This window comes from Oratosquilla oratoria, chromosome 8, assembly GCF_046742065.1.
Source record: "Oratosquilla oratoria isolate Oo_2021 chromosome 8, ASM4674206v1, whole genome shotgun sequence".
Lineage (NCBI taxonomy): Eukaryota > Metazoa > Arthropoda > Malacostraca > Stomatopoda > Squillidae > Oratosquilla > Oratosquilla oratoria.
The window spans coordinates 60,808,439-60,833,438 of NC_134784.1; the positions used below are offsets into that span (position 1 = coordinate 60,808,439).

The 25,000-nt window shown below is 37.9% G+C and overlaps 2 protein-coding genes across 2 annotated transcripts in view; both read left to right on the top strand.

Moving 5' to 3' along the window:
• The window catches only part of LOC143027776 (uncharacterized), a 189,668-nt gene that overhangs the window by 76,370 nt on the left and 88,298 nt on the right, over positions 1–25,000 (top strand). The window lies entirely within an intron of this gene.
• Positions 2,911–8,527, top strand: LOC143027772 (microfibril-associated glycoprotein 4-like). The gene is made up of 3 exons (XM_076189305.1): positions 2,911–3,666; positions 3,778–3,882; positions 7,912–8,527. Exons 1-3 carry the CDS (start codon positions 2,981–2,983, stop codon positions 8,084–8,086), a joined length of 966 nt encoding a protein of 321 aa, XP_076045420.1. The 5' UTR covers positions 2,911–2,980; the 3' UTR covers positions 8,087–8,527.

Sequence of the window (25,000 nt, forward strand, 5' to 3'; positions counted from 1 at the left end):
AGGAGAGAGGATGTTGTTCCCTGGTACCTCACTGCCTTTTGACGTCCGGTCAGGAAGTCGGCTAGCCATGCTACCAAATGTGGTTGGATCCCCAGTTGTATGGCTTTGGAGATGATAATGTTATGGTCAACAAGGTCAAACGCTTTCTTGAAGTCAATAAAGGTCAAGGCTAGAGAAGTATTGCGCTTGTCTAAGTGGCTGTGCAAGAAGTCCAAAAGATTAACAAGATAGTGAGTTGTGGAGGAGGATTTCATGTTGCCATACTGTTGGATATCGATTTGATCTTTAATTTTGTTGTATACTGAGTCAAAAACAAAACCCTCACAGATAAGGCTTGGGATTGGGGTGATGGCAATAGGTCTAAGGTCGCTTAGTGACTGTGGGTTCGGACATTTGGGGATGGGAGTGATATATGAAATTTTCCAGTCACTGGGGCAGGAGTTTTGACTCAGTGAAGCATTAATTATGGAGGAAAGTGGGAGGGCAAGTTCTGGGGCAAATTCTTTGTAGATTTTGATGGGTAGATCAGAAGGTGTTGTAGATCTGTTATACTTTAATTGACTTAGTTTAGTGGCAACGTCAGCTTTCTGGACAGGGGCAGTGGGTGAGGGAGAGGGGAGGTAGGCAGGTAGGCCGGAGAAGTTAAGAGGGGGTAAGGTCTGGCAGATAGAGGCAAAGTGAGTATTAATCTCTTGAGCAGCTAAGTCAGGTGGTAAGTGTGAAGCGCTGGGCAGGTGAGAGGCTTGATTATTTTGTAGCCCGCAGAGAGCTTTGATCTTACTAAACCACTGACTGTTATTTTGTTGTTTGAGGTGTTCTACTTTATTAGGGTAGTACGAAGACTTTGCAATACTTATCTCCTTGATGACTTTATTTCTGAGGGACCTGAAGAGGGGTCGATCAGTGTAATATGCCCTGTTGCGTTGTTTAATGAGACGCTTAATACGGGGCGTCATCCATGGGGCGTCTGATCGGTTCACGGAAAAGTCCTTGACCGGGAAAAAAAGTGGAATGCTTCAGTAGTGGTTGTTGAGTAGTTTCTCCACTTGGTTTCCACGTCCTCGGCTTCCAGAACCTCCGTCCAGGGATACTCCACTATCCACCTCCCAAACTCCCTCATGGCAGAGTCAGGCATGGGGCGGTGGTGTCGAGTGACCTTAGTTCTACGGATGGCATTGCTGGGTGCTGGCGACCACTGGATGGTGATGTGGGTACTCCTGCCGATGGGGGGGAGAGGTCTGGGAGGGGAGTACTGCTGAGCCATGTCGTTCATGATAAGGTCGAGAGTAGTTTGCTTGTGGGTGGGGAAGTTCACCACCTGAGTAAGACTTAATTGATGTAGAATCTCACTTGTGTCTAGCCGATTAAAGTCCCCACAAATGACCAGCTTTGCAGCGGGGTATTTCAATCGTAGGGAGTCAGCGGTCTCAATAATGTGATCGGAAAGGAGAGCGGCGGTGTGTGAACGTGGAGGATGATAGACCACACACATAATAATGGACGCGGTGTGGCGGGGGTGAAGGCGGGTGTGTGTGTGTGTGTGTGTGTGTGTGTGTGTGTGTGTGTGTGTGTGTGTGTGTGTGTGTGTGTGTGTGTGTGTGTGTGTGTGTGTGTGTGTGTGCGTGTGTGTGTGTGTGTGTGTGCGTGCGTGCATGTGTGCGTGTGTGCGTGTGTGCGTGTGTGCGTGTGTGTGTATGTGTGTATGTAAGTGTGTGTGTGTGTGTGTGTGTGTGTGTGTGTGTGTGTGTGTGTGTGTGTGTGTGTGTGTGTGTGTGTGTGTGTGTGTGTGTGTGTGCGTGTGTGTGTGTGTGTGTGTGTGTGTGTGTGTGTGTGTGTGTGTGTGTGTGTGTGTGTGTGTGTGTGTGTGTGTGTGTGTGTGTGTGTGGGTGTGCGTGTGCGTGTGCGTGTGTGTGTGCGTGTGTGTGTGTGTGTGTGTGTGTGTGTGTGTGTGTGTGTGCGTGTGTGTGTGTGCGTGTGCGTGTGTGTGCGTGTGTGTGTGTGTGTGTGTGTGTGTGTGTGTGTGTGTGTGTGTGTGTGTGTGTGTGTGTGTGTGTGTGTGTGTGTGTGTGTGTGTGTGTGTGTGTGTGTGTGTGTGTGTGTGTGTGTGTGTGTGTGTGTGTGTGTGTGCGTGTGTGTGTGTTGAGACATTATGACAAGTTAAAAGAGGTGGAAAAAGAGAGTCACAGTTCTCATTCATAGTTTATTCCTGACCAGATTCGGTTGTAGCTTTTTCATAAAAACGTTACTCTGAGAATAAAGCTGGCAGTATACATAGTTGGTTGACTCATATAAACGTACACTTGCACATAAACATACATATACTCATACACATATACATACACATACACATATACATACACATACACATACACATACACTTACACATACACATACACATACACATACAAATACACATACACATACACATACACATAGACATAGACATACACATGCACATACGCATACACATACACAAATATACATGCACATACACATACGCATACACATACACATACACGTACATATTTATAAACATAAAACACACACATAGAAATAGAGATATAAATGCCCATAAACACACGTGTCCAAAGAGTATGTTAATTCTTGGTTCTTTTTATATGCCAATCACGTGTCCTTGGAAAGGAGAGAATAGAGGACTGTTGCTTTTACATTAATAAGTGTTTGTTCTCTGAAGTAAGTGAACAATATCAAAACCACTTCAAGCTCTCTTAGGTAACTCTGAGAGAAAGATCCGTCTGTCGGGTGGGAAAGGATATCAAAACCCCAGCAAAGAGCCTCACAACTGCCTAAGTGGTCAATCGTCATATCTAAATATAACAGCTGAGTTGCCATATCGTCCATTTGATGCCTTCGTTGATGCAGTATTTAAGAAAGAGACCCTAACTTTTGAGAACCAGTTGCTGGTGCACACACAAGCTGTCTCTTGGAAGCCTCTTGAGACGGGATCAGACTTCTTACCATGGCCTTGGTTAACGTCTTTTGGGTCATAGTCGGGATCTTTGCTTACAGTTCCCCTTGTAATTCCCACCAGCTCTCTCCATCGTCTGTTTCGTCACTCTTAGAATTGGCAGGATTCACAGCTCCTTGCGTCAGCCGGGCACTGGCACAGTGCCATGAGGACAGCAACCCATTGGCATCAGATCCCACGGCCCTTGCCGAAGTCCACAACCTCACACAAACCATTCATCAACTCGTGGACGCTATCCAAGTCCTGCAAATTACATCGCAACCATCAACGGATCCACAACAACTTTCCAAACCCCGCAACTGCCATGACCTGAAAATATCGGGTGACTCCAACCGCGGCCTTAGAAGGATCTTCCCGTTCCCTTGTTGCCCCGACAGGGCCATAAACGTCTTCTGCGATCAGGTGACGGACGGCGGAGGATGGACGATCATTCAAAGGCGAGGCGACTTTCCACCCTATCTCGACTTCTTCAGAACCTGGACCGAGTACCAGAGAGGCTTTGGGGACCTCAACCAAGAGTTTTGGCTCGGCCTCGACAACATCCACCAGCTGACATCAGAGAGTCTGCAGGAACTGAGGGTCGACCTTGGCGATTTTGATAATGCTACCCGTTGGGCAGAATACGGTTTCTTCCATGTAGGAAATGTGGAATCCAAATACAAGCTGAGTTGCGGAAGGTTATTATACTCTCAATATACTGTACTGTGCTCTTATATATCAAAGACCTCATTAAGTAAATAACATTGATCATGAGGACCATTGTAATTCATGTTTTTTTATTTTATCAGGTACAAAGGAGATGCTGGGGATAACCTCTCATGGCACAATGGAATGAAATTCTCAACCAAAGATGCAGACAACGACATTCACAATACGGCAAATTGTGCAGAAGCGTAAGTAATATCTTTATTGCAATATTTGCTGTCATTCTAGAGGACTTTTATCTAAAATGATGTTCACTTGGAGACACAGCTACAACTATACTAACATTTCTCATTATACAACGAATAGCAATAATCCTTTAAAGATTGCATTTCATTGACAAATCGAGCAGACCAAAGACTTTTTATGCGATAATTTATGTATGTATATATATACATATATACATATGTATATATATATATATATATATGTATATATATACATATATATATACATATATATATATATATATATATACATATATATATATATATATGCTTGAATAATGCATCTCCTGCATAATGATCTAAATATATAAATAAGTGGGGGAGATTACTTAGTGTTCACATTTTAACACTGTGTGACTTTCCATATTATCTTTGTATTTAGATGATTTTTAACATATATGTTATTGATTTGTATTGTTTCTAACACTTGAAAATATACAATAACTACGAAATGTCGAGATTTTCACAAAAAATACTAGTGTTGAATTATATATATATATATATATATATATATATATATATATATATATGTACATATATATACATACATACATATATATATTCATATATATATATACACACATATATATATACATATATATGTATATATATATACATATATATATATATATGTATGTACATACATACATACATATACCAAGGCTTTTTCCCCCTTCCAAGGGAGGTAGCCAAAAAGGGAAAGGCATAAAAACACTCCCACCCATTTCATCCCCAAATACACTCCACACCACTCCCACCCTTCCTCTCATCTGAGCACCTCCTGGATGACGGGTCATCCCTGCACCCCGCCCACCGCCCTGGGTCAGAAGCAGTGTCGCAAGACACAGTACATTCACAGCAAGGCCGCTTCATTTAATCGGCGACCCCCCCCCTCTCCGTCCCCCTTTGCATATAAGGAGAGGACGGGGAGAAATCCCTTCGGGCTGCGTCAAAATTTACTCACACATACTACCCCCCACCCCCCCACCCCCCACCCCGCCCATTCCTCCTCATGCAGTCACAACATCATCCATATACAACCATTCTCCACTCACCTCTGTCTTCCGTCCTCTCCCTTCCTTCCTCAACAGACATTCCCCTCTTCCCCAAAAGCCCCCTTCACCCCATCCATCCACCTCATCCTAGGACGTCCCCTCATGTTCACTCCCTCCACATCTGCCTTCCACACCTCTTTTACTAGTCTTTCTTCACTCATTCTTTCCATGTGTCCAAACCATCCTAATATTCTTTCATCAACCCTCTCTCCCAAATCCTTTTTCACCCCTGTTCTCCTCCTCACCTCCTCATTTCTCACTCTATCTAGCCTAGTAACCCCCGCCATACTTCTCAGACACCTCATCTCAAACACATTCAAACTCCTTCTCTCTTCTTCTCTTATGTTCCACGTTTCTGCCCCATACAGTGCTGTTGGCACAATCACTCCTTCATACAGTCTCCTCTTCGCATCCATTCCCAAATGTCTATTTCCTCATTACACTCTTTAAACCACCAAGGCATTTACTCGCTTCTCTCAATCTACATTCTACCTCCACCTTCACTCCACCTTTTCCTGCTACACTTGCACCCAAGTATCTAAAACTATCCACTTCCTCCAGTCGCTCTCCCTTAATGTTCACTTCCAGTCTACTGCCACTTTCACCCCTTGTACATCTCATCACCTTACTTTTACCCACATTTATCTTTAGCTTTCTTCTATCACATACTCTCCCAAACTCTGCCACCAGCTTCCTCAATCCCTCCTCTGACCCTGCCACAAGCGCAGTGTCGTCCGCAAACAACAGCTGGCTCACCTCCCACTTTTCTCCATTTTCTTTAACCATCTCCAATCCCTGACTCACTACCCTAGCATTCACCTCTCGCACCACCCCATCCATGTATAAGTTGAACAGCCAGGGCGACATAACGCATTCTTGACGAAGTCCCACCTTTACTTCAAACCACTCACTCTCTCCATTTCCAATCCTAACACATGCTCTACTACTCACATAAAAACTCTTGACAGCTCCCAAAAGCTTTCCTCCTATCCCATAAATCTGCATAACCTCCCACAGTGCCTTTCTGTCTACCCTATCATAAGCCTTTTCCAGATCCATAAAAGCCCAAAAAACATCCTTCCCCTTTCCTATAGCTTTCTCACATATCTGTCTTACCACAAAAATCTGATCTACACAACCTCTACCCGTCCTAAAACCACACTGTTCCTCACCAATTACTCCTTCTGTTCCTCTCCTAATCCTCTCAATTAAGATTCTCCCATAAGCCTTCCCTACTACACTCAACAGGCTAATCCCTCTGAAATTACTACATTCACACTTGTCCCCTTTTCCCTTGTAAAGAGGAACTATACAGGCACTACTCCAGTCCTCCGGTACTCTACCCTCTCTCCAGCAAACATTAAATAATCTCGCCAACCAGTCCACCATCACTGAACCTCCCTTTTTCAGACATTCTGCATGACATCCATCCAGACCAGGTGCCTTACCTGCTTTCATCATCTTTACAACTGCCTTCACCTCATCCTTCCTTATTTCTCCTCCATTCTCCTCACTCATCACTCTCATTTTCTTCGTATTTCCCACTGCAGCTATCTTTCCTTCCCTATCCTCCTTCACATTCAGCAACTCCCTAAAATATTCTGCCCATCTTCCCCTCACTGCCATCTCTTCCATTATCAACTCTCCATCTGTACCTTTTACCTTTTCTTCCCTACTTGATTCGCCTCCTCTCTTAATTTCTTTCCAAAACATCTTTTTATTACTTTCAAAATTTTCTGTCATACTCCTACCCCATTTCACATCTGCTCTCCTCTTTGCCTCCTTTACCTTTTGCTTTACTTCTCTATTCTTTTCTTTGTACGTCTCATATGACTCCCCTGTCCTCTTTTGTAACCAATCTGTGAATGCTCGCTTCTTCTCTTCTACAACCTTCTTTGTTTCCTCATCCCACCATTCACTACCCTTTCTTCTATTTCCCCCTGTCCTTCTTGTTCCACACACCATCCTTGCACACTTTAAGACTCCCTCCTTGAACCATCCCCATTCCTCCTCCACACCCATCTCTGCTCTATCCTTTACTCCCTCCCACTCCTCCTTCAGCTTCTTTTCGTACTCCTTCTCCTTTTCCTTTTCATTCAAGGAGTTCACTCTAAGAACCTCCCTACCTTTTGTCCCTTTCCTCCTTCTCCATCTATCCTCCACTCTCAACTTACCTTCCACCAAAAAATGATCTGATATTCCCCCACCCTCTCCCCTTAGCACATGTACATCCTTAACTCTTCCTATCATAATCCTATTTACCACTACATAATACATTAGCGCTCTATCTACCACCCTTCCCTCCACCACCCTCTCCCATATGTATTTATATATGTATATGTATGTATATATATGTATATATATATATATATATATATATACATATATATATAATATATATATATATATATATATATAATTTTACGCTGACCTGGGCAAAACGTTAGTCACGTGATTATGTCATAAACGTAATTGTACATTTTGGGGAGAAGCAGTACAATATGGAAGAACTTTCCCATCTAGAAGTTATGCTAGTTGTCACAATAATTTACTCCTTATATGTATTCAGGCAATTGCTAATTCAACCAAGTCGATCACCTCATATTGCATACAAAGCAAATCTAGTTACAGGTCTCACTGGTTGGACTGTAGGAAAACCTTTATTCGAGTCCCGATATATTAAATCTACACCCTTTTTGTCGTACTTTGAAACAGTTTCCTGTAAGGTTACGTTAAGGAACTGTAATCACAACAAAAATAAATCAACAAAAAAATGATAAGAAGAAAATATTCTGTATCTAGTTTTGATTACATGAAAACTGAACAAAAACAATGATTGAGAGTTTCCTGCATAAAGTTCAATATGTAGCAAAAATATAAACAAATAGCTTTATGAAATATACCTTAGAAAATATATATTTTAATTTACCATTTCCAGCCATTTGGGGGCATGGTGGTACAAGGGATGCCATGCATCAAACTTAAATGGAAAGTACCTCCAAGGCGAGAATAAAGAGTACGCCGACGGAGTCGTGTGGAGTTCCTGGCGTGGACACTACTATTCTTTGCGCACCGCCGAGATGAAAATCCGGCCCGCCTTTCCTGACATGTAGTTCTCTGGTGCAAATCAGTGGAGCTTTTCTTCCCCATGACCGGTTTAAAACACGTAACCCTGCTTGTTATCTTGTGTGACCTTCATTCACTATTGAAATGTATTGTATACTATGTAGAATAAAAAAAAAAAAAAAACGAAGCGGTGTTGGCAAAGTGGATTTCAGAATCCTTTCCTCCAACCGAGTCTCCAATTGCAGTCGCCAATTACTTGCACATTTTTCATACACAAAAAAATTTCCTTTGGCCTCGTATCTGCAGAAGTGCAGAGAGCTCTAAGTTCGCTACTGAGGTAAGCAAAGATATTCTGTGCAACTCTATTGTTAAGAAAAGTATACTAAAGAAAAATGAACATTAGTTAATTAAAAGTACTAATGCATCAATGTTCTACTTTCCTGTAATGAATACTTGACATTTGTATTTTGAAAAATAAACATGATTGATATTGATATTGTAGAAATTCATTTTTCTATCATCATGCAACACGCATTGGAAAGTGCATTTATCCTTCATTCCGAAACATCTACACTGTTTTTCGAATAATGAAGACATATTTAAGTAAGGGAAGAAAAAAGTACATCATCATGGCCTTTAAAGAAAAAGTAAGATATATCTAAAGTTAATGTAGGTTATGCAATAATCCATCCCAAACAATTACGTAATGTAAAGATTGACGATTTTATTTGAGTAGAATGGTATTTGAGAATTACACGAATTACAATATCATGTTCTTAGGTTAACTAGCAATATCAAATGGTGCTTGGAAATGCATTAGATACTCTGTTTGTAGCCTTGGTAAGTACATGGGTAAGCATACACAGAACAACACAAATTCATATAGAAAATAAGAAAGTTTGTTACATCACTCTTAATAATGATAAAATCTCTTTACTTTAAAGCAGATAAGCCTATCAGTGGAATTGGCATTGATGACACCATTGAATTATTTCGACCCATTTGGCCAAACGTGAGTCATCAAGGACACAAAGTAGACTTCAAGACCAACTCATTGTAAACTGAGGACTATTCTGGCCTCGAGAAATTCCTATACGGTCATATAATAATGACCTTCATGTTGGAAAAACACAATAACGATAAAAAATATTTAATGCAATTGTAGGTCATGTCAGGCATAAATAAATCTCTCCAATTTATTAATATAAACGATGAGTTAAGCAATTTGCTCGATTCAGAAGTTAATCAAAAAGCCATGACAATTTCGGGAGGGATACAAAACAGCGGAATATATAGGGGTGTTCAATTATTCTTGATCAGCGGAACACACGAGAATAGGCCACCATGGTTTTAAGTGCAAGCTTATGAATAAATGAATCTAGCAGAAGGAATGTTCAGAGTGCCACAAAAAAATTCTCGTATATTACATCTTTAGAGTAAATGCAAGAGATACAGAGTTGTTTATATATAAGTATTAGGTAGCAACAGCAGGAGGGGAGGGGGTAACAATACAATGTGGAGGGAAGACCCGACCTCCATCGACCTGACTAACACAAAATGGTTCAATCTGGCGGAAACATTTTGTTCACCATTTGGTTTATCATTTTATCACATTTAAAATATCCATAGCTGAAGTTTATAGTTTGATCAAAAGTGTCTGATATTTACACAAAAACTTATTAATTTTATAAAAAAAAAAAAGATACAAGGGATACCATCAATAACACTACCTAGAATTTCTCATATGTATATATATATATATATATATATATATATATATGTATATATATATATATATATATGTATATACATATATATATATATATATATATATATATATATCACAGGAACCCACAGTCGGAGAAAATAAACTTCGAATAAAGAAGTTTAATCAGATTAGACAGATGGTCTAATGACATGAATTCTATATTGAAAGGTTCAGATTGGATAGAAATATCTTGTGACAAAATGAAAGATTCTCGGGTAACAAAATTGATTGGTTACGCATTGTTAACAAACAGATTTGACGAAATAACACCAGAAAAACTGTATAGAGATCTTAAGGCTAATATGGAAATAGGGGAGGTAGATTATCTTCTTCTAGGTTATAATGAATCTAAAGCATTTAGTCCATATGTGATGACGGTTAGAATACAACAGAAAGAAACTAGGAACTATTAAAGGGATTATAGAAATAGAGAATCTGAACATAGAATTAGAAGCACTTTAAGGAATGCTAGAATTGAGTGTTACAATTGTAATACCCTGGGGGTATAAAGCCCAAAAGTGTTAATATGAAACTATTTGTAGAAGTTGCAAATATGAGGTCATAATGAATATCATTGTAGAAACTCACCTTTCTGTTTGTATCATCAGAGGATTAGACACTTTAATAACCATCGAAAATATTATAGATGAAAAAGGAAGATATAAATTTTAAAAGATAATGTAGATCCTGAGAAGAATAGAGCTAGGCTTATAATAAATTTTCAGCAGATGGAATATATCAACAAATACGAAGCTTATAAGAAGGCAATCATTAAACATTTTCAGTCAAAGTGTGATCATGATCGTATCAGGTCTTTGGTAAGAATGACAAAGAAAGTAAAAACAAGTGAATCAGACAGAATATTTAGCAAAATTAGACAGTTGGTCTAATGACATGAATTCTATATTGAAAGATTCAGATTAAATAGAAATATCTAATGACAAAATGAAAGCTTCTCGTGTAGCATAGTTAATTGGATACGCATTGTTAATAAACAGCTTTGATGAAATAATGGCAGAAAAGCTGCATAGAGATCTTAAGGCTAATATGGAAATAGGGGAGGTAGATTATCTTACTCCAAGCTATAATGAATCTAAAGCAATTAGTCCATATGTGATGACTGTAGGAATACAACAGAAAGAATCTAGGAACTCAAGAAGTGATTATAGAAATAGAGGATCTGAACATATAGCACTTCAAGGAATGCTAGAATTAAATGTTACAAATGTAATACCTGGGGGCATAAAGCACAACAGTGTTATTATGAAAGTATCTGTAGAAATTGCAAATATGAGGATCATGATGAAAATTATTGTAGAAATCCACCTTTCTGTTTGTATCATCAGAGGTTTGGACATATAACACAGGAATGTAGAAATTTTTGTATGCACCTCGAAACAAGAGCAAACCCCAAGACATAAAATACAACATCACTACAGAGCTACCCATAGAAATACACATAGACAGTATTGTGTTAGGGATAAGAGTGATAGAAGGGTGAAAGAAAAACCCAACATCAAAGATAGTTGTAAACTGACTATAACAAGTGGAATGACTTCTGGTAGAGTGTTCAATAAACCTATTCAAATATTTATTGATAAAGAATCAGTAGCTAATGTTATAACTAGTAGAGTTTTAAACCAATTGAAACCAGGGGTGAAAATCTTGGAAACAATCAATTACTCATTGCAAGGAGTCACTGGAAATCAGTTAAAAACATTAGGTAAGGTTGAATTAGAAGTAATCTTTTATAAAAATTATCATTTGTACATTCCAGTGATAGTTGTAGAGGAATCTGTTTTCCCAGGAGATTTACTGCTAGGATTTGCAACTATGAGAAAAGAGAACATGGTCATATGTCCTGCTGAGTTAGGGATCCTAGTAAAATCACAGTTAATCTCATTTTTGAATCACTCAGACTTAGAGCCAGTGACAGTAATCAAAGAATCTCTAGAAATAGATAGGAAAGATAAGAATTATATTCTAGATAGTGAGGCAGAGCAATCCAGACCAATAGAAAATATAGTCTCATATACTGAACGCAATTCAGATGTTCAAGAAAATCCAGGAATTACTAATTCATAAACTACAAAGGAAGCTTTGCTACTTGTGGAAGGTGGAGTAATAAAGTCGTAATTATTACACTCCTGAGCAATTAACAGGATTGGAGTGCAGTTGAAAGGAGTCACTCTAGACTCTGAAATTTTAACCACCCCAGAATCAATTAGATTAAAAGATTTGAAATTAGCCTCAGGGATTTATAAGTCAAATAAGAACATGGTAGAAATATTAGTGATTAGTACTTTGAATAAATACATAGTCTTAAGAAAAGGTACAAAAATAGAATGTTTTCCTGTTTGTACAAAATCCATTAACATTTTAAATGAGAGAACTAAGGAGGTGGAATAACCAATTTCATCTGAGGGAAAGAAATGCAAGAATCAACTAAAACCTACTAGTTGTCCTGAATTGGATGAAAGCTTAGTTGCCTTGCTCTTGAAACACTATAAAGCAATTGCTTTGCCGGGGGAAGCCTTAGGAATAAACAACTGTTTTAAAAGATCATATCAAATTAAAACCAGGTACTCAACCTATTGATTTGCCTGCATGCAGAATACCACATTGTAAACTAGCTATTGTAGACAAATTTATCCCTGAAATATTATCGCAGGATATTATTGAACATAGTAAAAGTGAGTGGAACTTCCTTCTGATTCTGGTGCCAAAATCAGATGATACCATGCGTCCAGTTATTGATTATAGGGAACTGAATATGTAGACCATACGCAACCGATTACCATTAACGGTGATAGGGGATATTCTTAGAAGTTTGGGAGCCGAGAATAGGTATCTTAGCACTATAGATATCAAATTATGCAAACAGAATTGCATAAAAACTCACGAGAATTCACAGCATTTTCTAATCCAACGGGACACTATGAGTTCAAATGAATGCCATTTGGGTTATGTAGAAGTCCATTAACTTACATGAGATTAATGAATACAGTTCTAGATGGGTTATTAGGAAACACTGCCGGTGTATTTCTAAATGATATTCTAATTGTTTCCCAATCAGCGGCTGAGCACTTTAAGACTAGTTGAAACAGGATTGAAAGTGAAACTTGAAAAATATAAGTTTACTTATTTGGGACATAAGATAGCAGGCATGGACAGGGTTGATAAATTTCGTCTGCAGTATAGATGAACTAGTAACCTTATACGAGGAAATGATGATAATGGAACAGAGGGATGATGAGACATGGGACTCGTTAGCCAAGTATTTGATAAACCCAAGAGGAAATCCTCCAAAACTACCAAAAGGGTATAAGATAGAGAAATTTCATTTGGCTAATGGACTTTTGTATAGAAAATAGTTGTATGTGGGAAATATATATTTTAGAGGCCCAGTGAATCAGTTGGTAATACCACAAACTCTTGTACAAGAGGTATTGAAGTTACCTCATGATAGTGAGTGTAGTTCACATCCATGAGAGGATAAAACTTATAGATAAACAGAATTTAGAAAATTTTGGCCAGGCATGAAGAAAGATTTATGTGATTATATAGAAAATTGTTTGAAATGTGCTAAACTGAAAGGAAATTATCAAAACTTGCTCTTATGTTATCATATCTCATTCCGCAGAAAACTTGGGAGAGAGTTCACATACATACATTACATTGGAGTTACTTATGTCTGAGAATGAATATGAATATGCATTTGTTGCCATTGATCATTTTTTCAAAATTTTGTATTTTACAACCCAATCTAAATAAGAAATCAGCAAGGGATCACATGAAAAATCGTCACCCAAGACTTCGACAAGGTGACAATTCTTCATGCGGGCTATCCTAGGGTGACAATTCTTCATGTGGGCGATCATGGGTTTACGATTCTTCGTTTTTATAAGTTGATATCAATAATCATAACCTTCATTCAACCAAACCTAACCTAACTTAACCTAACCTAACCTAGCCTAGCCTAACCTAACCTAACCTAACCTAGCCTAACCTAACCTAACCTAACCTAACCTAACCTAGCCTAACCTAACCTAGCCTAGCCTAGCCTAACCTAACCTAACCTAACCTAACCTAGCCTAACCTAACCTAACCTAACCTAAACTAACCTAGCCTAACCCAGCCTAACCTAACCTAATTTAACCTAACCTAGCCTAACCTAATCTAACAAACCTAACGTAACGTATGGTAACGTAACGTCCCGTAACCTAATCTAACCTAACCTAACCCGACCTAACCTAACCTAACCTAGCCTAACCTAACCTAACCTAACCTAACCTAACCTAATCTAACCTAACCTAACCTAACCTAACCTAACCTAACCTAACCTAACCTAACCCAACCTAGCCCAACCTAACCTAGCCTAACCTAGCCTAACCTAATCTAACCTAATCTAACCTAACCTAACCTAACCTAACCTAACCTAACCTAACCTAACCTAGCTTAACCTAACCTAACCTAACCTAACCTAAACTAACCTAACCTAACCTAACCTTGCCTAACCTAACCTAACCTAGCCTAACCTAACCTAACCTAACCTAGCCTAACCTAACCTAACCTAGCCTAACCTAACCTAATCTAACCTAACCTAACATAAGCGTATCTTTATTCCACTGTTGATATTCGGCGTATGGAACGACAGTTCTTCAGGTGGGATCTCCTGGGGTGACGATTCTTCATGTGTGCGTTCTAGAGTGACAATTCTTCATGTGCCCTCCTAAGATCTTAGTTTGAGATAATGGAACTGAATTTAATAACAAAATATTGGAAAAATTATGAAGATTACTGAAGATTTAAAAGATCAACATTTAGTGAATCATACTCAGAGCAATGGAGTTGTAGAGAGGTTAAATAAGAAAATTATTATATGTCTTAGAGGTATGATAAGCCCTCATAGCATAACTTGGGATACTTGGATTACTTGTGTTAAACGTACTCAGGACAACCAAATTAATATAGCAACAGGTGAAATACCTCATTTTATTATTTTTTGGGAGGACAAAATTCTTCCATATGAAATCTTGATTGCAGAGCAGAAACCTGTGTATAATATACATGGTTACATCTCAAATAGGATACAGACATTTCAAGCTATACACCAAAGAGTAAGAGAACAGATGTAGGACTATACATAAGATATGAAAAAGCAACAACACAAAACAGCACACAAAATAGAATTAAAAATAGGAGATTTAGTCATGGTCAAACTACATACACCCCATAATAAAATTTCACCAATGTACTCAGGTCCATATAGGGTAATCTATTTTGCAGGTGGAAATAAATACAAGATCTTACGTTTAGAAGCTGAGTATAAAGAAGGTTAGAATACAATATGATGAGGAGGATACATGTGACACTCAGTGTATTAGATTTAAAGAAACACTAAACCCAAAAGAGTATAGGGAGTATGCTGATAGAATATAATGTGAATTGATGATTAATTCAAATGCGTTTTACAGATAGTGTTCATATTGTTGAAATGTATGGTGCTTGATTGTAATGGGAGACCTGAACTACAGGAATCTTGGTGTTAGATAGATGTAGATGTGCTACCTGGAGCCTTGGTCAGTCATGGAGACTCGGAACCTTGCCAATGCATATGTACAGTACCAATAAGTATTGAACCATTTTCCTTTGTGGAGCATTGAAAATTCTTATGCAGTGTGTGTCCTAGATAAAAAGAGAAATAAGTGTGTGTGAAACAAAAATTAAATCATGTAGAGGCACTCTACTATGCTGTGTATATAACTTTTATAACGACTTTCATAACATCACAATTCACCATATTTGAAAATATCAAAACATTCTCCATTCAAATCTTATGTTGCCGTTCAACATGTATCTGCTTGAATTGTTTTATTCTAAAAGAGTTACAGACATTTATACACTCTCCAAGGGTTACTTATTTCTTTATGTGTGGCATATGTTTTGATGACACGACCCATTAAAGGATAATACTTTTAACATTTTTGCCAGTTTATGCAGAAAGATTTAGCTTCTTGTATATGATATTTTCCAAGTAAGCGAGCCCTGTAAGAGGGTAGTAGAGAAAGGTTGGTAGGGACGACAGAGGGTAGCTGCCGAGCCCTGTAAGATACTAGTAGATAAAGGTAGACAAGTAAGATAGAAAGAGGGGTAGGCGGCGAGAATTTCATTTTATGTTTGGTAAGCAATAGCCGCGAAGGAGTTGCATAATCTCGCTCCTCGTCTAAAATTTATAAACAACCTCTAGGGACCAGATTTTGATGCTGATGTGGAGATATGTAAACTAAGCCATACATGCATCGATGATTGCTTGTGTAAGCAGCATTGCTTAAGACGTTGTAACAGTCTTTCTGATTGGAGAAAGGGTGGAGAAGGAGAAAAACTTATTGGTTCGCGGGAGTAAAGTCACGCCCTTACGGGAGGCTTTTAGATTTAACAGTAAAGAACACTGGATTAAGAAAGTCCTGACGTCGGTGCAGAGGTGGCATAGGGAGTGAATTGAGGATCTCAGTTGGTAGTCCCTTGGTGTAAATTGGCAAGCCAAGTGTACTATTATTTAGGAAGAAATAAAGAAAAGTTTTACCTCCGTTTAATTCACCCGTAAAGAAACATTACTTACTTCCTACAGAAAGATATGGTGAAAGGCATACTTATTTATGAAAAGATAGCTGAAATTGAAAGAAGAAATACAAAACTATAGAAGGGAACAGTAAACAGGAGTACTTACGGAGAGACGGAGGTAAAAACATGAAAAGCAATAGTAACCCACACTATAATGAAAGAAGGCAAAAATGTAGATACATTGTTCTAACCACAAAATAAAAGTTTTACGATAAAAAATCTTTAGAACACTTTATATTCTTTCTTTAATTGTTTTAAGTTGTTTGCAGTATTTCAAAAGCAATAAGATAAGCTATTGAAATTTTGCAAACGTCTTTAGCTGACATGAAAACCAATAGTACACATACATATACCAAGGCTTTTTCCCCCTTCCAAGGGGGGTAGCCAAAAAGGGAAAGGCATAAAAACACTCCCACCCATTTCATCCCTAAATACACTCCACACCCCTCCCACCCTTCCTCTCATCTGAGCACCTCCTGGATGACGGGTCATCCCTGCACCCTGCCCACCGCCCTGGGTCAGAAGCAGTGTCGCAAGACACAGTACATCCACAGCAAGGCCGCTTCATTTAATCGGCGACCCCCCCTCTCCGTCCCCCTTTGCATATAAGGCGAGGATGGGGAGAAATCCCTTCGGGCTGCGTCAAAATTTACTCACACATACTACCCCACCCCCCGCCCATTCCTCCTCATGCAGTCACAACATCATCCATATACAACCATTCTCCACTCACCTCTGTCTTCCGTCCTCTCCCTTCCTTCCTCAACAGACATTCCCATCTTCCCATAAAGCCCCCTTCACCCCATCCATCCACCTCATCCTAGGACGTCCCCTCATGTTCACTCCCTCCACATCTGCCTTCCATATCTCTTTTACTAGTCTTTCTTCACTCATTCTTTCCATGTGTCCAAACCATCCTAATATTCTTTCATCAACCCTATCTCCCAAATCCTTTTTCACCCCTGTTCTCCTCCTCACCTCCTCATTTCTCACTCTATCCAGCCTAGTAACCCCCACCATACTTCTCAGACACCTCATCTCAAACACATTCAAACTCCTTCTCTCTTCTTCTCTTATGTTCCACGTTTCTGCCCCATACAGTGCTGTTGGCACAATCACTCCTTCATACAGTCTCCTCTTCGCATCCATTCCCAAATGTCTATTCCTCATTACACTCTTTAAACCACCAAGGCATTTACTCGCTTCTCTCAATGAAATAAGGCAAATTTGTAAATTGACGAGTTAAACACCATATGAGGACGGAGCCTTTATTTGTACGACGTTTTGCTTATTACAGCTTTTTCAAGTACAAGTTGAGATACATATTCTTGAGATTAAATAAGGGGAAAAGAGGGAACGGGGAGAGAAAAGAAGAAGGGAGGGGGAAGGAAGAGGAGGAGGAGGAGGAGGAGGAGGAGAGGAGGAGGAGAAGGGGGGGTGGAACACTGGGAAAGGTTGAGAACACTGGCCCAAATGTCCGTGGGCGAAATGTTTACAAAGGGTGGTTTAAATATCTAAAATTTTGCTGGCCATGGGTATTTGGGGAATTAAGTGAGGCGAGATTTTAAACATGCCCCTGTTTTGTTCAATAGTGTTCGTTCCTTGAATGATTGCTACTTCTAAACACTTCCTGCGGATTTTGTCTGGTTCTCGTATCAGCAGCTCTGCATTCTTCCAGTCCATAAGATGGAAGAATGCGGAGCTGCTGATACGAGAATCAAACAAAATCCGCAGGAAGTATTACTGTGCCACATAAATTTTTTCACAATGTTTAATCATGTGTTTACATATTTCGGCCTGTTTTATTTGCTAGAAATAACTGTTTCTTTCTTTTTCAGCAAGTAAAATGGTTATTAGAGGTTGCTTAACAAGTCCGAATAGCTATTGTTACATCTCTGGAGAATTTGCTGTAAAGCAGCAACGGAGAAATATTGCGGATTTAGTCAAGAAAGCTGGGTGATAAAGATGAGAACTGGGCTCCTTATATAGTTTGTTCAATATATGTGGAAGAATTGAGGCAGTGGACAAGGGAGGAGAAGAAGTCCATGCACCTCAGTGTTCCAATAATATGTCGGGAGGAGAAAAACTACAGTGATGGTTGTTATTTCTACATATGCAAAGTCGTAGACAAGGAAATATATTGCCTATCCGAATCTTCCATCAGCATTGCGACCTATTCCTCATGGTCCAGATGTGCCAGTCCCATCACCTCCAAATAGTCTGGACGATGTACAACTAAGTTCAGGTTCCGAAATTCACATCGATGATGCATGATATATCTGCATTGGAGATGAAAGCAATGAACCTCAATTGTTTGGCCAGAGTGAACTAAATAATCTGGTGAGAGATCTAGGACTGGCGAAGTAATTAGCAGACCTTTTAGGCTCAAGACTTAAATCTAAGAATCTGTTAGCTCATGGTACATCATTCTCTTAGTACTGCCATCGTGAGAAAACATTCGCCCCTTATTTTGACCAGGAAAATGACTAAGTGTATTGCACTGATCCAAAAGGACTCGTAGAAAAGTTTGGCATATGTTATAATCATAAAGAATGGAGAATCTTTATTAATTCATCTAAAAGAAGTCTTAAAGCCGTTCTTTTGCATAATATCAATAACTAGGCTTCAGTTCCTGTGGAACATTCGATGATCATGAAATACTCCTATGAAATTTTGGTGGTTCCTTTAGATAGGACCAATTACAAATACCACGACTGGATGATTTGTGGTGATTTGAGGATTGTATGTATGTTGAAGGAGGCAGCAAGCAGGGTACACGAAATTCCCATGCTTTTTATGTGAGAGGGACAGTAGGACTCAGGAACGTTGGCCTAGTAAGGATTCACTCACACCAGGGACAAAGAACATCTTGCGAGAGAGTTTAGTGGACCCTAAAACAGTTCTACTGCCACCACTGCATATTAAACTGGGATTTATGAAACAGTTTGTAAAAGGTTTTGCCACACGAAGGAGAAGGTTTCACGTATTTGTACAGAAAGTTCTCTGGTCTCTCGAACGCTAAGATTAAAGAGGGAGTATTTGTTGGGCCGGACATAAGGAAGCTCATGAAGGATGAAAAATTTGAGAACTGTGTTGATGAGGCTGAAAAAGATACTTGGATTAGCTTCAAGAATGTGATTAAAAACTTCCTGGGCAATCACAAAAGTCCAAACTACAAGGATATCGTAGGAAGAATGCTGGAAATCTTCAAGGCTTTGGGATGCAACAAGAGTCTCAAGTTCATTTTCTACATGCAAATCTTGACTATTTCCCAGAAAATGAAGAAGACGTGAGTGAAGAACAGGGAGAAAGGTCCCACCAGGACATAAAGCAGATAGAAAGAAGGTACCAAGGAAGGTGGAACGTTAGTACGTTAGCAGACTACTCCTAGATGTTGAATCAGAAGACTTCGCAAAATACCTACAAACGTAAAGGTAGTTTTCAAGACAAGAAGAAAAGATTCTGATTTGACAATTATAAACAACAGGTAAGAGTACATTTTAATCAGTTTGATTTATATCTTTTTCATTCAATGCAAACTTTCTCTTATTTTATTCAGTCCTTTAATGTATAATAAGGTATACAAATATGTGCCTAAACAATACGTAGTAGGAAAAAATTGTGATGATATTTCGATTCAGCACCATTGAAATGTATAAGTAAACATTTCATATTCAATTTTTTTTTGGGAAAGTCCAATTTTGCAGGGCTGTGTTATTGTTTTGGGCCAAGGATAAGACAAAATTTAGATTTTGTTACCTAGGGTTATCAAATGCAACAGCTATCATTAACCGAATAACGGTTGACATACTAATTATATTCAAAAGTAATTACTGTAAATATCAAATCTCATCTGAAATGATAATATTTCCTTGTTGTATAGTGATTCCTTATTCTCCTCACATGTTCTGATGTGACTTTATATTATATAATAGTTTGTGGTGGGTTCTTGAATGAGGAACAAAACTTTTAGATATATCTGACATTTTCTTTAAGGACCATGATAATGTACTTGTACTCTTTCAAAATTTTAACTTACCTTCATTATTCAAAATAGGGAAAAAATAAGATTAGAAATAAATACTCTTGTCAATGTGTAAGTATGAAAGGTCAGTTGTCACAGCCTATGCATATTGCTTGATGATGGGAAAATTTTCTTAAGCAGTATCAATATTAATTATGGTAATTTTTCAAAATGCAAATGTCATGTGTCCATTACAGGATAGTTGAAACATTGATATAAGGATTACAAAGGATTACAAAGGCGGAGCATGCCGACAGGAGACCTTTTGATCCATATCTAGGTCGGATGCAAAAAAAAAATCATATTAATAATAAATAAAAACTATAATAATGTAAATAACAAATAAAATACATAAATAAATGCATAGGTATAGTTAAAATAATAAACAAACAGGTAAATAGTAAATGATAATAAATTGACATATAACTAATAATAAATAAAAATCAGACAGACAAATTATAACAAAACAAAAACAAATAATATAACATAAATCATAATCATTACAGCATCTTACTTAGGTATTTATCTAAATGATTCTTAAAGCTTCGAACTGAACTACATTGCACTACCTGTGCAGGAAGTTTATTCCATTCATTAACTACACGGTTGGCAAAGTTGTTTCTACCTACTTCCAAATTGAATCTATTTCCGGACAGTTTGAGACCATTGTTTCTTGTCTGATTCTCATTCAATGTGAAAATTTGGTCACTTTTGATGTTGTCAATTCCCTTTAAAATCTTAAAGACCTGTATCAAGTCACCTCTGAGTCTACGCTTTTTTAGGGAAAACAGATTCATGTGCTTAAGTCGATTTTCGTATGATTTATTTTTGATATTTGGAATCAGTTTTGTGGCTTGCCGTTGTACTTTTTCCAGTCTGTCAATGTCTTTAATGAGATTCAGTGACCATACGGAAACAGCATATTTCAAATGTGGACGAACTAAAGATTTATATAGCTTGTTAATGAGTGATGGACTTTTGAAATCAAAAGATCGCGCAATCAATCCCAGAATCTTATTTGCTTTCTCAGAGGCTGAAATACACTGCTTGGATGATTAGAGGTCGTTACTGATAATTACGCCGAGATCTTTTTCACTATCCACTTTTGTTAACGAATTTCCAAATAACTTGTAATCGTACTTACTGTTATTTTTACCTATGTGCATTACCTTGCATTTACTTGTGTTAAATTTCATTAGCCACTTTTCAGACCATTGCTGTAATTGATCTAAATCTTCTTGAATATCTAATTGGTTTGAGTGATCATTTGCCACTCCGCACAGTTTTGTATCATCAGCAAATTTGGAAACAGTAGATTTTAGTCCATGGTCTATATCATTTATATATACTATGAATATAAGTGGCCCAAGAACGGAACCCTGAGGAACTCCACTTGCAACACTTTTCCATCCAGAAGTTTTTCCATTTAAAACAACTCTGTTTTCGACCTTTCAACCAATTACTAGTCCAACCTAATAGGCTACCACTTATTCCATGCAAAGCTAATTTAGTAAGTAGTCTTTGGTGTGGGACGGTATCAAAAGCTTTTGATTAACTAGTGTACACTTCTCTATAGTCCACATTTTCACCAGTGGAGTTAAGTGGGGCCAAAAGAAAAGTTGCATTGTATGAAAAATATATATGTGATTTTAAGCAAATGGCGTTTGGAGACTCAATGGAGCAAATGGTCCACAAATCCCCTTTTACAACACCTATAAACCTGTAATAATTGTTGATTTACATAGTATACAATAAATGCTAAAAGGATGCCACTACAAATTACAACTGTACCTGCTAAAAAATTGTACATAACAAATACACATAATTTCAATCTCTCCTCTATATAATGGAATAGTAATCTGATGAAATATTTTAAAACTTAAACGGTTAAAACTGAAAGCTACAATTCCATTACATAATGCTTATTCTGTGTACAAAGATATGCTTTTGATATCATCATCATTTGTGTTCATCAGAAATAGGTTTCTGTAATGTCTATTTGGGTCTGTAGAGAAAATTTGTCCTTGTCAAGGATGCTCTAACAGGTTGATAAATTCATAACAGTAAAAATCTAAAACCTGGTCTTTGATTGTAATGAATTTATTCAGATATTGATTTTGACTTTGAATCCAAAGACCATACATGGAATATCTCTCACCAGGTCTTAGGTTCGGTCATGGAAACATTTGGCGTAGGTTTGGACTTGGACTCAGACGTCATGGATTCTCAAAACGAGTATTACGACGACAAAATCCAGGGACAACGATTTTTTTTTCGAAATTTAATATAGATCAGTCTGTGTTGTACCTATTTACACACACAGTCCAGAAATGTTATCTATTTATATTGAGGAGCCTTCGTTTATTGCTTTTCTCTGCAGACATTGCACAAATGAATGAAGGTCACACAAAAGAACATACAGAGTTACGGATCTGAGCCCGGTCATAGGAAAGAAAGGTTATACTGATTTTCACCAGAGAACTACATGTCGGGAAAGGCTGGCCGGATTTTCATCTCCACGGTGCGCAAGGAATAGTAGTGTCCACGCCAGTCTTCCCACACCACACCTTTGGCGGGCTTTTGGTTCTGGCCTTGGAGGTACTTTCCATATAAGTTTGATCTATGGCATCTATTGTACCACCATGCCCCCGAATAGCTGGAAATGGTAAGTTAGAATAAATATTTTCAAAAGTATAGGTCATAGTAATACTTGTCCTTGTTGCTACATGTTAAAATTCAGGATTAATTTTTGAGAAAGTTTTCTGGTAGTATTTTTGTTCAATTTTTATATAATCAGAAGTTAATATATATTATATTTTTACTTTTTATGATTACAGTTCTTCAACGTAACCTCACAACAAATTGTCTCAAACTAGGCAAAAACGTTGTGTAGTTTTAATATATCTGATCTCGAAAAAATATTTTGATACTATTCAACATGTTAAACTAGAAATTACATTTGCTCTGCATACAAGAACAATTGACCTGCCGAACTGAATTAACATATGGCTGAACAATCATAAAGAGGAAGTTATTTCTAAAAGTAAAACTTCTACATGGATACTAACTTCGATATTTGGATATATCTTACCGTAATGTAAATATATATTTTGTAACATAAATCGTGCATCGATGATACTAAATTATGATAAAGAGTTGAAGATCACAAGTGTCAAAAGTGGACTGGAAATCGACTAAAGTGTAAATTTATCCATATATAAGCACATATAAATATATATACTTATGTATATGTATTTGTATATCTTGTACAGCCGCGACAAGCCACGTGGAGTATTGTACAGCCGCGACAAGTCACGTGGCGCCGCGAAAAGTCACGTGGCGCCGCAACAAGTCACGTGGCATGGAACGTGACTGATGGTCACGACCTGACGCTTCTCTGCCAGCGCGACCCTGCTTGACCCGACCGAACCTAGTGGAATTACCTAATTACGCACCACAGGTAACTTGCCCACGTAGTATATATATCGGCTTCCGCCGCATGTAAAATCAGTTCACTCGTACCTTACAATAAAGGAGACGAACTCACCAAAACCTCTTTCTCTTCGCCAATAGTAGCATCGCTACAATGTATATGTATATGTATATGTATATGTATATGTATATGTATATGTATATGTATATGTATATGTATATGTATATAAATATACATATCTATATACATATATATGTATATTTATATATATATATATATATATGTATATGTTTGTGTGTGTGTGTGTGTGTGTGTGTGTGTGTGTGTGTGTGTGTGTGTGTGTGTGTGTGTGTGTGTGTGTGTGTGTGTGTGTGTGTGTGTGTGTGTGTGTGTGTGTGTGTGTGTGTGTGTGTGTGTGTGTGTGTGTGTGTGTGTGTGTGTGTGTGTGTGTGTGTGTGTGAATACACACACACATGCACATGCTAATAAGAACATAGGTACGTGTGTTCACTAATGCCCAGAAGGCCACTTAGAAAATTAAACTAACGAAGCAGAGCGCTTTCGTATATAACATCTTCAGTGCAAAAAGTACATATTTGAAGAGAAATACATAGTTTATATATACATGAAGAAGGAACAAGGACAGTTCACATAAGATTATCCCTAACATTCTTCTTATGTTGTGTTGTTTAATTCTACTGTTTAAGGGTTTGGCAGTTTGACCTATATAAAGTTGATTACACGTTTTGCAAGATATTATATAAATGCATCATTTTTTAACTTTGATAATATTGTTGGTGAGCATATGTTTTACTGTACTATTATTCTTAAAAAATACGTTTACGTTAAATCTTTTTAATAATTCTGTAGCACTAAAACATTTTTCTTGAAATGACAAAATTAAAACATTATGATAACTAAAAAATGGTTTTGGTTGAGGAGTTAAAAATGGTTTCCTTCCAAAATTGTAAGCAATATCAAGGAATTGTTTAGGATATTTTAGTATTAGCCCAATGTTAAAAGAAAATTCTGATTTCATCATCAATAAATTCAGGAATGCTGATACGGAAACCTTTAAGAAACATAGAAGAGAAAACTGAACGTTTAATACT